At 49.6% G+C, this 14,340-nt stretch overlaps 1 protein-coding gene and 2 long non-coding RNA genes across 4 annotated transcripts; 2 read left to right on the top strand and 1 right to left on the bottom strand.

Moving 5' to 3' along the window:
• Positions 1 to 68: 68 nt before the first annotated feature.
• On the top strand, positions 69 to 1,244 carry LOC121138338. The gene is made up of 2 exons (XR_005875410.1): positions 69 to 259; positions 403 to 1,244. It is a non-coding gene; the product is annotated as an uncharacterized LOC121138338 (long non-coding RNA).
• Positions 1,245 to 9,209: 7,965 nt separating this feature from the next.
• On the bottom strand, positions 9,210 to 11,389 carry LOC121138340. 2 transcript variants are annotated; one of them, XR_005875411.1, is made up of 3 exons: positions 11,216 to 11,389; positions 10,874 to 11,067; positions 9,210 to 10,710 (listed from the first exon to the last, which is right to left on the bottom strand). It is a non-coding gene; the product is annotated as an uncharacterized LOC121138340 (long non-coding RNA). The 2 variants fall into 2 exon arrangements; XR_005875412.1 differs by lacking the exon at positions 10,874 to 11,067.
• A 183-nt stretch (positions 11,390 to 11,572) lies between these two features.
• On the top strand, positions 11,573 to 12,654 carry LOC121138339 (RT1 class I histocompatibility antigen, AA alpha chain-like; the record flags this gene model as incomplete). The annotated part of the gene is given in 3 exon segments (XM_040741062.1): positions 11,573 to 11,672; positions 11,875 to 12,144; positions 12,379 to 12,654. Coding segments are annotated over 3 exon segments (634 nt in total), but the record flags the coding sequence as incomplete, so codon positions are not given.
• Positions 12,655 to 14,340: the final 1,686 nt, after the last annotated feature.

Below are 14,340 nucleotides of genomic sequence, written 5' to 3'. Positions count from 1 at the left end.
CTGATCTCTCACAGCTTTTCTTCTCACAGGTAGAAAAGGAGGCAACTATGCTCCAGCTGCAGGTAAGCGTGGGGAGCAGGATTGTCCCTGAAGCCTGAGGAGTGAACCTGAGTGTTTAGAGGGCCTCTGGAAATCCATAATCGCTCCTCCAGCAAAATCTGCTGGGGGTCCTGTTTTTACCTTCCTATGGATATATATTTTTTAATCCTAGGCAGGGACAGTGCCCAGAGCTCTGATGTGTCTCTCCAAGACTGTGAAGGTGACACTTTTGGACCTCATTTGGGGTTGGGGGGCAAAATGGACATGATTGGGTTTCAGGGACTCTCAGAATCACCTATGAGTGAGTGGTGTGTTGTTGGGATGTTGTCTTCACAGTGATTGTTCATGACTCTTGTTCTGTAGCGTGAAGACAGCTGCCAGGCATGGATGGAGTGACAGTCACTGTGTACAGATCTCTCCTGTGACATCTAGGGCCCCTCAGTTCACTCTCAGCAATGGTGTCTGATGTTCCCTATGATCCTTTGGACTCAATGTGAAGCTCAGCCCAGCCCCGTCCTGCACACCAGGACCCTGTCCCTGCACTGCCTGTGTGCCCTTCCATGGCCAACTTTCCTGTTCCAGCAGACAGGAGGGGACATCTCCATCCTGTCACCTCCATGCTGCCCTGAGCTGCACCTCTGACATCCCCACTGAAAATAAGGATCTTGATTTGAACTTGATTGTTCTCATCCTTGATTCGACAGGTTGATTAGCTGTTAAATTAATTATTGAGATACTTAGAGGTTGTGGAAGAAATGAATGGCAGCGTGGAGAACCTCCCAGAATCTGTGTTCAGTGGGCTGTGTGTCTTCTGTGAAAAGATGAGATTGTAGAAGCTGAGTGAGAACAGGGCTGTGCCCAGGTGGAGCTCAGTCCATTGTCGAGTGTGACATGGTCACTCCTCAGCTCTGTCACCTCCTGGCTCTGTTCTCTTCATCACTTAGAACCACATGCTGAGATCTGTGCTCACAGGGACTATAGGATGGTCAGAGCTGAGTCCTGGCCCAGGATTTTGAGCATCCAGGACAGCCAGGACGGGTCAACCTGGGCTCTGACCTGACTATACCTCTTTACCCCATATTTGCTCTTTATTGTTGACTTTTTAGTTTGTATGGAGGACTAGGCCCATTTATATTCCTTTAAGTGGACTCTGCTTCCTTATCCCTTGTGCCTCCTGAGTGACAGCATTAAAAGTTGTTTTTCCAGCCGGGTGGTGGTGGCGCACAACTTTAATCCCAGCACTCGGGAGGTAGAGGCAGGCGGATCTCTGTGAGTTTGAGACCAGGCTGGACCGACAGCCTCCAAAACAATACAGAGAAACCCTGTCTTGTAAAACCAAAAAAAAAAAAGAGTTGTTTTTCCATCCTTATCCCCTCAGGACCCAACTAGGCCCCTACACACAGGAGGCTGTGGTTCTCTCCTTCTTTCCATCTTTCAGAATCTAACCTGGGGTTATAAGATGGGCAGACAGGAGGAATTCACAGGGTCTCATCTCAGATCTGTGCTCTGCCCAAGGTCCCTTCTCCCTCCCTGGCTCTGGGATTCCTGGTGCTGCCTCTAGTGGTGACTCCAGGATTTACAGGCTGAGTCTACTTCAGATTTGCATTTATTTGAAAGACATGATCCAGGGACTGAAGAGATGGCTTAGAGGTTGAGAGCACCTGCTGCTCTTGCAGAGGAACCAGGGTCAGATATCACCACACACATGGTGGCTCACAGCCATCCATAATTCCTCTTCCTTGGCTTCCAATAGCCCTGTACACCAGATAGAAACCTGCTGCAAAGATGGACAGGCAAGAAAAGTCTCGTAGACTAAGATTAATGTATCGTTTAAAAAATAGATCGTGGGAATGCCAAAGATGGAAACTACTTCATCCCCTACTCCAGGTGCTGTCCCCTGCTGCTGCCTCCAGTGGTGACTCCAGGATTTACAGGCTGAGTCTACCTTAGATTTGTGTTTGTTTAAAAGACATGATCCAGGGACTGAAGAGATGCCTCAGGGTTTCAGAGCACTGGCTGCTCTTGCTCAGGACTCATGTACAGACACCAGCACCTACACAGTGACTCACAGCCATCCATAACTCCTGTTCCATAGCATCAAATGTCCCCTGTGGACACCAGATAGACACACGATACAAATACATACAGGCAAGAATTCACTCATAGATGTAATTTAATGAATCCGTGTGGGAACATGCAGACAGATGACTGTGATGTGAGAAGTGACTAGGAATGAGTGGACTGACACGTGAACTTACACTTACGACTCACCCGGTCTGCTTCACAAGCTCTTTATATATGCTGAAGATTTATCAGCAAAACTCTTATGGGTGAAGGTCTCCCTGCTCCACAGGGACCCAGGCTAAGGAAAATAGACAACTTAGGGTCTGACACTCTGCGTCCAGCATGCTCCTGTGTCCTCTCCTCCTATAGACAAGGCTGGAGACTGTCCAGGCTCGGTCACAGGAGCCCTGACACCTGCTGCCATCCCTGCCTTCCCAGGAAGGGGCTGAGGTCACTGAGCAAGAGAAGAGCACCTCCCTCTGTGTTCCCCAAGGTGGGGAGTCAGAAAGGACAGAGGTGTGGGGTCCCCTCCACTCCTGCCCTCCCACTGCAGTCTGGAATGGTGGTGGCAGATGACACTGCCTGATTCTCTAATGTCCCCTCATTACTTATTCTCTGTCATATTTGTCCCATTCATCTCCTTCACTCACCTAGAAGCCAGATGGATCCTATTGGTCATCACTACCAGTCACAAGACTCCATCCCTGTCCCCGTCCCTTGATGTCACTCTCCAGCTCTGACCAATCACAGGAGAGCTCCAACACTTTAGAGCAGACCAGTATCACAGGGACAGTCCTGAATGCTGTCCCCAAGGTCATTGATGTTCCTAGATGTGGGCCCTGGAGCGTCATAAGCTAACTCTCTCTCTCTCTCTCTCTCTCTCTCTCTCTCTCTCTCTCTCTCTCCCTCCATCCATCCTTCCAAAATCCTTCCATAATCAATCCGTTCCAAAATCAAGTCAGACTTGGCTGCTCTGAAGACACTTTCCCTGACCTACTTACTACTCAGTGTACCTGTGACTATACCAACAGAGTCACATAACAAGCAAGAGGGTGAAAGGGTCTTGGAACTGAGGGAAAAAGATGTAGTTGGAACTCAGTGTGTCCCCTACTCTGAAGTCCATCTCTTCTAACAATGGGGCCTCCCCAAGCAGAATGGGTTCCTGGTGCTCCATATCAGGAGGAGGGGCTGGTACACACCCTCCTCACTCAGCTCCTAGGCTCAGCGACTCTGCAAAGGGAAGTTGTGCCATTTAATTTTAGTCACTTGACACACACCTAGACAAGCTCGAGGAGCTTTAAGGAGAAAGTGTCTCCATTCAATGTAATTCTGTAGGGCCTTCTTCATTATTGGTGGCTGTGGGTGGCCCAGATCAACGTGGGAGGTCCAGCGCTTGCAGGTAGCACTGGGGTGTGGAAGGAACCTGGTTGAGCAGCCATGAGGCAAAAGGCAGTAGGACATGTTCCTCCATGGCCTCTGCTTCAGTTCCCACCTCCAGGATCCCGCCTCAAGGTCCTGCCCTGGATCCCGTCCATGCTGGATGAGATGTGGAAGTGTAAGCAGACACGAACCCTCTCTTTCTCAAGTAGCTGTTGGTCATAGTGTTTTATCACAGCAGGGACAACTAAGACAGAGGGGCACACAGGCCTCACTCTGCCCCCTGCAGGCACCACTCTCAAGTGTACATAGCTCAACCCCATCCCTCCTTGCCCTGGACCAGCACCCACAAGGCAGCTCACAGCCCCCTGTAACTCCAGACCCTGGAATCTGATGCCCTCTTCTGACCTCCTCAGGCTGCAGGCCCCATGTGTTTCACATACCTGCATGCAGATAAAACACTCACATGCGCAAAACACAACATACTTATGAAAGCTTAAGGTGTTATCTTATTGTCTTAGCAAAATTGAGTGTCCATGTCTACCTGAAGACATTAAACATGACATCTGAGTGATGTCAGCACACGCCTTTAATCCCAGCACTCGGGGAGGCAGAGGCAGGCGGATGTCTGTGAGTTCGAGGCTAGCCTGGTCTGCAAATCCAATTCCAGAACACCAAGGACTACACAGAAAAACCCTGTCTGGAAAAACAAGACAAAACAACGACGACAACAAAAATAACAGCTCTTGTGTGTGGATGTGAACTTGGACGTTTTTTCTCCTCACGTACTTCAACCAAAATGATGGTTGAAGACAGAAGTGGACAAGAAAACGCATCAGTCTTCTAACAAGATGGTGAAGAAGAGGATGTGGGGAAATGTAACATGTAAAAAGATCCATTCTTCTCACTCTATTGTTTTACTTTGGAAAATAGTGATTTCTCAGAGGGAATATAATTTCTGTTTGGACAAGATAAAATGATTATTTAAAAATTACTTTGGAGGGCCTGGAGAGTTGGCTCTGTGGTGCAGAGCACTGGTCTTGCAGAGGACCTGGGTTCCGTTCTCAAAACCCACAAGGTGGCTCACAACCACCCATGACTCCAGATCCCGGGGCTCTGACTCCTCCTCTGACCTTCAAGGGCTCCAGGCATGCTAAATGAACTAAAATATAAATCACAGGAGCTTGAGAGCTGAAAATGGGGACAAGGGGTGCATTTAACCTGCAGGGTCATCTTTCTGCTTTCCTCACCCTACTCCACCCCTCTGCCTGCCACAAGCGTCTCCTCAGCAAACTCTCCCCTCAGTGCAGGCAGGGAGCAGGACTGTGCAGGCCCAGCACACTGGGCAGCCAGGGGGAAGAAGGGAAGAAGGTCTGCCCCCAGGACTCAGCACTTCTCAGTCTTTGGGGACACAGTGGCATGTGTGTCACCCCTGCCACCACATTCCAGGACCCTGTCTGCAACCACTCCAACAGGCTGGTGTTCTGTGAGGTTTTCAAGTAGAGCCAGAGCCTTCTGAGACCTATGGGAGGCCCACCTGTACTCTGTATGCTGGTAATGAACATGGAGGATGAACAGCTGCCCTGTTACAGAACATAGCAGGGACTCACTGTCTTGGGAAAGAGAGGGACACGTTTTGTCCTGCCCATGGCTTCCAGGGCTCCCAGGTCAGCATTACTGAAGGGTGGGAACAGAGGCTGAGGAAAGATCAGGGAGCTTCACTCCCAGGTCTCCTTGAAAGCTGGAATCAAGGTGACAGGACCTGGGGCATGATGAGGAAGCCTTTAATCCCAGCAGCGCTCAGGAGGCAGAGGCAGGTGGATTTCTGTGACTTTGAGGTCAGCCTGGTCTACAGAGAGTTCCAGGGCAGCCAGAGCTACACAGAGAAACCCTGTCTTTAAAAAAAAGGAAAAAGAAAAGGAATGAAGAAGATAAACAAAAGAAAGGAAAAGGAAAGGAAAGGAGGAAGGGAGGAAGGAAGGAAGGAAGGAAGGAAGGAAGGAAGGAAGGAAGGAAGGAAGGAAGGAAGACAGGACCAATGCAAAGGTCATGACCACACAGGACCCTCTGATTGCAACTATGTAGGAGACCATCTTGTATCTTGAATAGGAAGACTCTGGAGTGGCACAGTCCTTGTTCCTGAACCCACTGCTGGGCACTTGGATGTTGGGCGCTGTTGTCAATGTGAGCATCAAGGTCAAGTGGGAGGGGAGTGATTTGAAGTTCACAGAAGGAGGTCGGTGGAAAACTAAGTGGCACTGACCCCACATTGGATCCAGGAGCCCAAGGTGTGTCCAGGTGATGCCTGATGCACAACTCACTCCATGAAGCCTGCGTGTGCTGGGCCTGCACAGTGAAGTTACCTCATAAAACAAAAGGGAGCCAGGTGTGATGGGACACAATTACTTTTCTGGTTTTTCAAGACAGATTTCTTTGTAACTTTGGATCCTGTCCTGGAATTCACTCTGTAGACCAGGATGGTCTCAAAATCACAGAGATCCTCCTATCTCTGCCTTCCAAGTGCTGAGATTAAAAGGGTGTACCACTAACACTCAGCATTGGTAGTTCACAATTTAATCCCAGCCTTGGAGAGGCAGAGGCAGAAGCAGATAGGAGTTTGAAACTAGTCCGGTCTACAAAAGGAGTTCAAGGACAGCCAGGGCTACCCACAGAAACCTTGTCTTGGAAATCTACATGAAATAAAAATAGAATGGCCGGGCGTTGGTGGCGCACACCTTTAATCCCAGCACTCAGGAGGCAGAGGCAGGCAGATCTCTGGGAGGCAGAGGCAGGCAGATCTCTGTGAGTTCGAGGCCAGGCTGGACCAACAGCCTCCAAAACAGAGAAACCCTGTCTCGTAAAACCAAAAAAAAAAAAAATAGAATGAAACAAAATCAGAAAGAAACAATGTATCATGAATGGATCCCGGGAAACCTCCTGGGTGCTGCTTCATCAGAGCTGGAGGCCAAGCTAGGGACTCAGACTTGGAAAGTGTGTCTAGAGGAAGCAATAGAGGAAGAGAGAGGACACAGGACACAAGTTCATTGTATGAATGTGTGACAAGGTCACACCGACACAAGACTTTGCACACTGTGCCAATAAGAGCAAACATGCTGAGTCAGCAGACCTCCAGGGTGATGAACTGCACTCTCAAGTCTCAGGTTGTCCTGAGTATCAGGGGTGTTTTCTCTCAGCACCTGGCTCTCCCCAGACCACAGGCTCAGGGTAATTTTCTCTATGATAATGGTCTTTATCAAGTTCTCCTGTAAGGTGACACACCCTGAAGTGAGCTCCCACCCACCTTTCCCATCTGCTGTGCCAGGCTTCCCGTGCTTTGGGTCTGAGGGAATCTACTCTGCACGTGCTCACATCCAGACCACACACTGGGCAGAAACATTCTGGACGTCACAGGGCCAGAAGGTGCACAAAGGGCCTGCTATAGACTCAGTTGTTTCCCAGCCAACAGTAACTTCACCAGCGTCTTCAGACAAGGGAAGTTTTGGTGCATCCAAGGCTCTGGGCCTTCATCAGCTGGGAGAAACACCCGGTAGAGGATGATGAGTGTTTATAAGGTTTTTACAGGAGCTGCACTGTGCGGCCAAGGCTTTCCTAGAACTTGGTTTTCTCCCTTCTTACAGTGACACCCTCCACACCATGGGAACTCTGCTCATGGGGAATTTGATTTTCCCGATTTAAACATTTGGTATTTTAGTTTAGGGGACAGGACTGTGACTTTGGGGATTTTATGATTTGGAGAGCTTGGTCTTAAGAAATTTAAATATTTGAGTCTCTGGTGTTAAGGAGGGGGACTCAGGATTGTGAGTGTAGCATCCCACACAATGCTCGCCCAGCCTGGGGCTCTGCTTGCAGACACTTTATTGTAAAGCACATGAGAGGAGGCAGGACAGACTCGTGACCCCAACAGTGGTGGAGATGGGTCTTGGGTCACAGCAGTCAGAGAATGGAGGGATAGATGTTCACTGAGGACAGTTCTCCAGGAAGACAGTTGGTTCTCTTCCCCCCATCACATCCCAGTGTTTCCTCTGCTTTTCCTGGGTCATTGTAACAGTCAGGATTCTCGTGTGTAATAGAACTGATAGACTGAATCTATCTAGCTATGTATCTATCTATGCATCTGTGTATCTATCTATAGAAAGGGAGTTTATTAGAATGAATTACAGGCTGTGGTCCAGCTAACCCAACAATGTCTGACTATAAATAAAAAGTCCAAAAACCAAGTAGTTGCTCAGTCAGCCCACCAGGCTGGATGTCTCAGCTGGTCCTCAGTATATGCTGGATGCTGAAGAAGTCGGCTCTACTGCCAGGGAAGGAATGGACCTGCTAGTGAGGTGAGGTCTAGGAGGCAGAGAGCAAAAGCTCCCTTCTTCCACATCCTTGCATTGCCTTCCAGCAGGTGTGACCCAGACTAGAAGTGGGTTTTTCTAGCTCAAAAGATCTGGAATAACGGTATGTCTTCCTACCTCAAAGTCACAGATCAGAAATTGACCTTCTGCCTTCAAATTAAGTAAACGTCCCTCACAGGTATGTCCTCCATTTTTCAGTTTTGTTCATTTCAGATGTGCTCAGGTTGACAACCAAGAATACATGTCACAGTCTGTTTCAGAGTTCTGGACACTTCCCTGGTTCCAAGCTTTTCGACTCCTTTTGGCCCTCGTGGCTCTGCCTCCTCCCCAACCTCTTACAAAGTGTTTTTATCTCACAGGTGGAAAGGGATGGGAAGTTCCATCAGGCTGTAAGTTTGACAAGGGCAGGACAGCCTCAGACCCAAGACCCTTGGATGTGTATAGACAGGAGCCTGTGGGCAGCTCAGCCAGCCATGGTCCCCCTTTAGCTGTATCCTATGTGGACTCAGATGAGTCTTGATTTTTGTCCCTAGGTGGGGCTCTTGCCCTAGACTCTAATATGCTTCTCTTTGATTTTAAAAAGGAGAGATCCTCAGCTGGGCATTGGTGGCCCACGCCTTTAATCCCAGCACTCGGGAGGCAGAGGCAGGTGAATCCCTGTAAGTTCAAGATCAGCCTGGTCTACTGAGCAGGTTCCAGGACAGGCTCCAAAACAATACAGAGAAACCCTGCCTCGAAAAAGCCAAAAAAAAAAAAAAAAAAAGGAGAGATCCTGGAGGGGCTGCAGTGGGAGGGAAAATGAGGACAGGGGGCATCACTAGCTCCAGGAGCTTTCTGAATGTTGGGGATGTCATGATCTCTTCAGTTACCCTTCAAGTGTTGACTGGAGTTTGTCATGTTCAGCAGCAATTAAAAAACCAACACAAGCCGGGCATTGGTGGCACACACCTTTAGTCTCAGGACTTGGGAGGCAGAGGCAGGAGGATCTCTGTGAGTTTGAGACCAGCCTGGACTACAAGTGCCAGTTCCAGGACAGCCTCCAAAGCCACAGAGAAACCCTGTCTCGAAGAAAAAAACCAACCCAATGTGAAAATGCAAAAATGAGCACACACTGTGTCTTCTTTCTGGAGTGAGACAGTGATCCACTGTGCACAGTAGGACAATAAAATGAAATCTTCCTCTGTTTTTAATTTTACACTGTTTTGCTAATGTTAATTTCAGTGCAGTGTCTTTCAGTCATCAATGCCTGTCCTGTTCCAGCTCTTCCTTCTCTTACTGGTGATTCAGTGTTAACTAAACAGCCCTGTGCCCTCAGCCTGGGTGTCACACTCTAGATGTGTAGGAGAGGAGAGGGAGCCATTGGAGCACTTTTCACAATGTATTTTTAATTTTATTTTCATTAGATGTCTGTATTTTATTAGATTATGCATACATGTGTGTATATATGTAGGTATGCAGGTACACCAGGCACTGGATCACCCGGAACTGCAGTCCCAGATGGTTGTGAAGCACCATGTTGTTGATAGGAACTGAACACGAATTCTCTGGGACAGAACAGGTGCTTATGACCTGTGAGCCATCTGTCCAGTCCCTGATGGAATTTTACAGAAGGAAACAGCACAGCCTGGCTCACGGCAAGACAGCTGACAAGATGGCTGACCACAGAAACTGGAGGCAAAGGAAGAGGCAGGGTTAGTGCAGAGCTCGAGTGAGGGGTGCTGGGCACTGATGGGGTGAGGCCTGAGGGACAGAGAAGGGCTGAGCAGGAGGTGACAGAAGAAAGGGGGGATCCTAACACAGTGGAGTCCTCCTGGTTGAGGGTGTTTGTCTAGAGATCACATGCACACATCTGCAGAACCCTGCAGGGCATCTCACACTCCACACTGCATGCTGGGATGTTTGAATGAGAATGGACACACAGGCTCACAGGTTCAGACACTTCAGCTCCAGGTGATGGAACTGTGTGGGGAGGATCAGGAGGTGTGGCCTTGTTGGAGGAGGTGTGTCACTGGGGTGGGCATTGAGGTTTTAATAGACTCCCACTGTTCCCAGTGTCTCTGAAGCTTGCAGATCAAGATGTGAGCTCTCAGCTGCTCCAGCCACCATTCCTTTCCTCTGCCACCATGGACTCAAACCCTCTGGAAACTTAAGACCAAGTGAAACATGTCCCTTTTAAAGTTTGTGGGGGTCATGGTGTCTTATCACAGCCATAGAAATAACTAAAGCCAGGTGTGGTGACACAAACCTTTAATCCCAGGTCATGGGATTAAAAGACAGGTGTATCTCTGTGAGTTCAAGGCAAGTCTGTCTGGTCTACACAGTAAGTTTCAGGACAGCCACAGTGGAGCGGCAGACCATGCCTGAAAAACAAAACAAAAACACCAGGAGAGACTCAAAGCCCAAAACAATTTGTCCTCTCCTCACCCTTCCTCTTCCTTCTCACCAGATGTCAAACCTGGAACTTCCAGAAGAAAAGTCGATTCCAGGAACACAATGGCAACAACACTAGGGTCGGGATACAAGGGAGAGATGATTTCTCTTTAAAGCAGAGGCCCTGGCCTGCAAGCACCACACAGACTCCCACAGACACCAGGCTCCTGTGTCCACCTGCAGGGGGCGCTCACACTGCCAAGCCTGGTGCTCGGGAATCTCCCCTGTAAATAGAGACTTTGCTCATCACTCAGGATCCAGTCTTCACAGCCTTGTGCTTACACTCAGACTCCTAGTGTTTCTTCCCAGATGACCGTCTGTGGTTCCAGGTGGTTGTGTTTTACACGGATCTTCACTCCATAGTCCTCAGATTGTCTGTGTGGACCTGGGTCATCGTCTCAGCACAGTGGAACCCCTTCCCCACTGGGACAAAGATCTGGTGGAGACAGAATACAGTATCACAGCGATCCCTGTCTACACTGCACATTTCCCCGTGTCCACACACTTCCAGGGTACTTCCATGGTTATTTAGTGAATAAACCCCAGTAAGAGAGAAACTGTAACTAAATGTAACTATCCAGACTTATGAGACCCTGGACCTGGTAACCGTGGCTCCTGGGTTCCTCAGCCTGTGCAGTGTGGACACTGGACGGAGGGTGATTCTCATGGCAGAGGTACACACTGGGGATTCTAGGTTTCATCACTGTTCAGTAGTGTGGAGACAAATCTAATTTATGACTTTTTTCGTTTCTGTGGATTGTGATTGATGTCTCCAAACCCCAGCCACACATAACTGAAGTAGAAAGTGAAAGCAGAGGAGGGTAGAGAGTCCTTCCTGCACGGAGTCACACATGACACAGTGTGTCCAAAGGGCTTGACCAGAGCTGTGAAAACTCCAGTCACCTCCCTTGCAGGTGTCCATGGAGGCCCCAAGCACTCACCAGGACTGTGACAGAGTCTGTTTTCGTGAACGTTCATTTTAATGCTGCCTGTGTTTCACCCGCAAACGTCATGCTCTTAGGTTTCATCCTGACCCGAGGAGCAGGTGGCCTTGGGCGGCCCAGAGACCCCGGGACAAACGCGCTCTGTCCGCAGCTCAGGGTCAGACAAAGTCTTGGTCCGGCGGTGAGGTCCGGGTGGAGAAGCCCAGCTCTGGGGATTCCCATGTCCCCAGTTTCACTTCTCCAGCTCCTGACCTGTGTTAGCTCCTTCTGCCCGGACACTGATGACGACTCGGCGTTTCGCACTCCTATTGGCTGTCGAGATCCCGGGGAACCAATCAGCGTAAAAAGTCCGCGCGGGGAACGCGAATGCCCAGATCCGAGATGTGGGCGACTGTGCCGCGCATGCTGCTCCTGCTGCTGGCAGCCGCCCTGGCCCCGACCCAGACATGCACGGGTGAGTGAGGGGTCGGGAGGGAAACGGCGTCTGCGGGGAGGGCGGGGGCGGCACCGGGGAAGCCGTGGCCCCGCATCTCCCGGCCAGACCCTCCCGCCCCTTCCCCTCCCGCGTCCCGAGCCCCGCGCCCAGCTCCCTCCTGGCCGCGCACCTGCCCGGGGTCCCGGAAGGAGGTCGGGGTCTCACCAGGCGCCGCCCCCAGGCTCGCACTCCATGCGGTATTTCATCACCATCGCGTCCCGGCCCGGCCTCGGGGATCCCAGGTTCATTGTGGTCGGCTACGTGGACGACACGGAGTTCGTGCGCTTCGACAGCGACGCAGAGAATCCGAGGATGGAGCCGCGGGCGCCGTGGATGGAGCGGGAGGGGCCGGATTATTGGGAGAGGGAGACTCGGATCATAAAACACACTGAGCAGATTTACCGAGGGAACCTGAGGGCGGTGCTTGGCTTCTACAACCAGAGCAAGGGCGGTGAGTGGCCCCGGGTCAGAGATCAACACTCCTCCACGTCCCTATATGTACCAGCCAGAGTCGCCCTGTGTCTCAAGCCCAAAATCATGCACCCGCAAAGACTCTATGGCAGGGACAGGGACCAACATTCTCTGTCAGTAAAGAGAATTCCAAGTGTGAGCTTGGCCTCAGGAGCGGGCGGGCAGGGCTGAGGGGAGGGATGGATGGGCGGAGCTTACCACGGGGTCCCCGCAGGCTCTCACACCATCCAGAATATGTATGGCTGTCAAACGGGGCCAGATGGGCGCCTCGTCCGCGGGTACAGTCAGTTCGCCTACGAAGGCGACGATTACATCTCCCTGAATGACGACCTGAGGACGTGGACGGCGGCGGACACAGCAGCGCAGATCACCAAGCACAAGTGGGAGCAGGCTGGTTTTGCAGAGCAATGGAGGAATTACCTGGAGGGCGCATGCATGCAGTGGCTCCGCAGATACCTGGAGAATGGGAAGGAGCAGCTGCTGTGCACAGGTGCAGGCTCCCAGGGCACTCCGCCCCCTGCCCTCGGGGGCATGTTTCAAAATTCAGTACCTGTGGTCAGTCCTTCCTTGTCCCCAATATTTATCCTTTCTTGTTGTCTTTTGGTCATGTTACACTGTACACATATGTACACTTACTCACATATATTGTTGGCTACATCTGAGGAAAAACAACGTAGTTTTGCATTCTGAGACTTGTGACCTCACTTAATGTACTGCATGCTAAGTTCATGCATTTTCCTGTGTATTTTGTGATTACACTGTTTAGAGCCGAGTAGTATTCCATTTTACATGTGTACCAAATTTCCACTATCTACACAACTGCTGATGGATTAAATCCATTTTTAGTGAATAAATGAACATTAAGCATGCACTGCAAATATCTCACCAGTAGGGTGTGGACTTTGGGCAAGGAATAATATAGCTGGGTCATATGGGAGTGCTGTGATTAATTTTTAAGAAAATATCGAAAATGATTCCACAATGACTGTATTAATTTGCACACACACACACACACGGAGAGAGTGAGACAGAGACAGAGAAAAGAGAGAGACAGAGACAGAGAGAGACAAAGACAGAGAGAGAGAGAGAGAGAGAGAGAGAGAGAGACAGAGAGAGAGACAGAGAGACAGAGACAGAGAGAGAGACAGAGAGAGGAGTGAGTATGGCTCCTTTCTCTCCATGTCCTCTCCAGCATTTGCTGTCAGATTACATTTTTGGTCATAGCCATTTTGACTGGGGTGAGGTGCATTCACAAAGCAGTTTTAACTTTCATTTTATTTCATTCTTTTGTGGGGATGAATGTTTTGCCTGCACGTGTGCATCAGCACCAAACTTGTACCTGGTGTCTGGGGTCAGAGAGGATATGCAATTTCCTGGGCCTGGAGTCACACACAGTGCATCTAACCAGGTCCTCTGCAAGAGCATCAAGTGCTCCTCACCTCTGAGCCAACTCTCCAGCCTTCAAAGTAGCTTAATCTGCATTTTCATGAAGGCTAGAGATACTGAAAACACTAAACATATTAGTGGACATTTCTGCTTTTTCTTTTGTTAAGACAACTGTCTATTCAGTTCTCTCGACCATTGGATGATTCACAATGTTAGATCCTTGGTGTTTAGTTTCTGCACTTCTCTGAAAACTGAGGGCTCTAGTCCCTTGTCTGAAGCTCAGCTGGTAGAGGTTTCTCCTACTGTGACGTCTGTCCCCTCTGCTGATTGTGTCCTGTGCTGTCAAGAGACTTTATCTTCATGCTGATGCATGGCCCAATGAGCTCCTGTAGTATTGTCCTATTCTGCGTTTCTGCTCTACCCCCTAGGAAGTCGTCTTGAACTCTGGGTGTTTCAAGTCTTGAACTTAAAAAGGTCTTTGCTGTCTTCAAGTTTATTTTTGTACAAGGTGAAAGGTGAGAATCTAAGTTTATCTTCTCAGGTTAAAAAAAGACAGTGTTGCTGCATCATGTGTAGAATGGACTCTTTGTCCAATATGTGTTTTGTATTCTTTGTTGAAACTCAAATACACACAGCTTTGTCATTGTATTTCAGGATTTCTACTCTATGCCTTTGATTTTCCTTCTATTTTATGCCAGTTCCAGGCAGTCTTTGTCACTCTGGCTCCACAGGATAATTTGAGGTTGGGAGTGTAACCCCCAACAGTGTTCTTTTATTTGTTTTGTTTTGC

This window comes from Mesocricetus auratus, unplaced genomic scaffold, assembly GCF_017639785.1.
Source record: "Mesocricetus auratus isolate SY011 unplaced genomic scaffold, BCM_Maur_2.0 contig_10282_pilon_obj, whole genome shotgun sequence".
NCBI lineage: Eukaryota > Metazoa > Chordata > Mammalia > Rodentia > Cricetidae > Mesocricetus > Mesocricetus auratus.
Note: the sequence above shows the minus strand (reverse complement) of the source record. Positions and strands in the feature narration are given on the sequence as shown.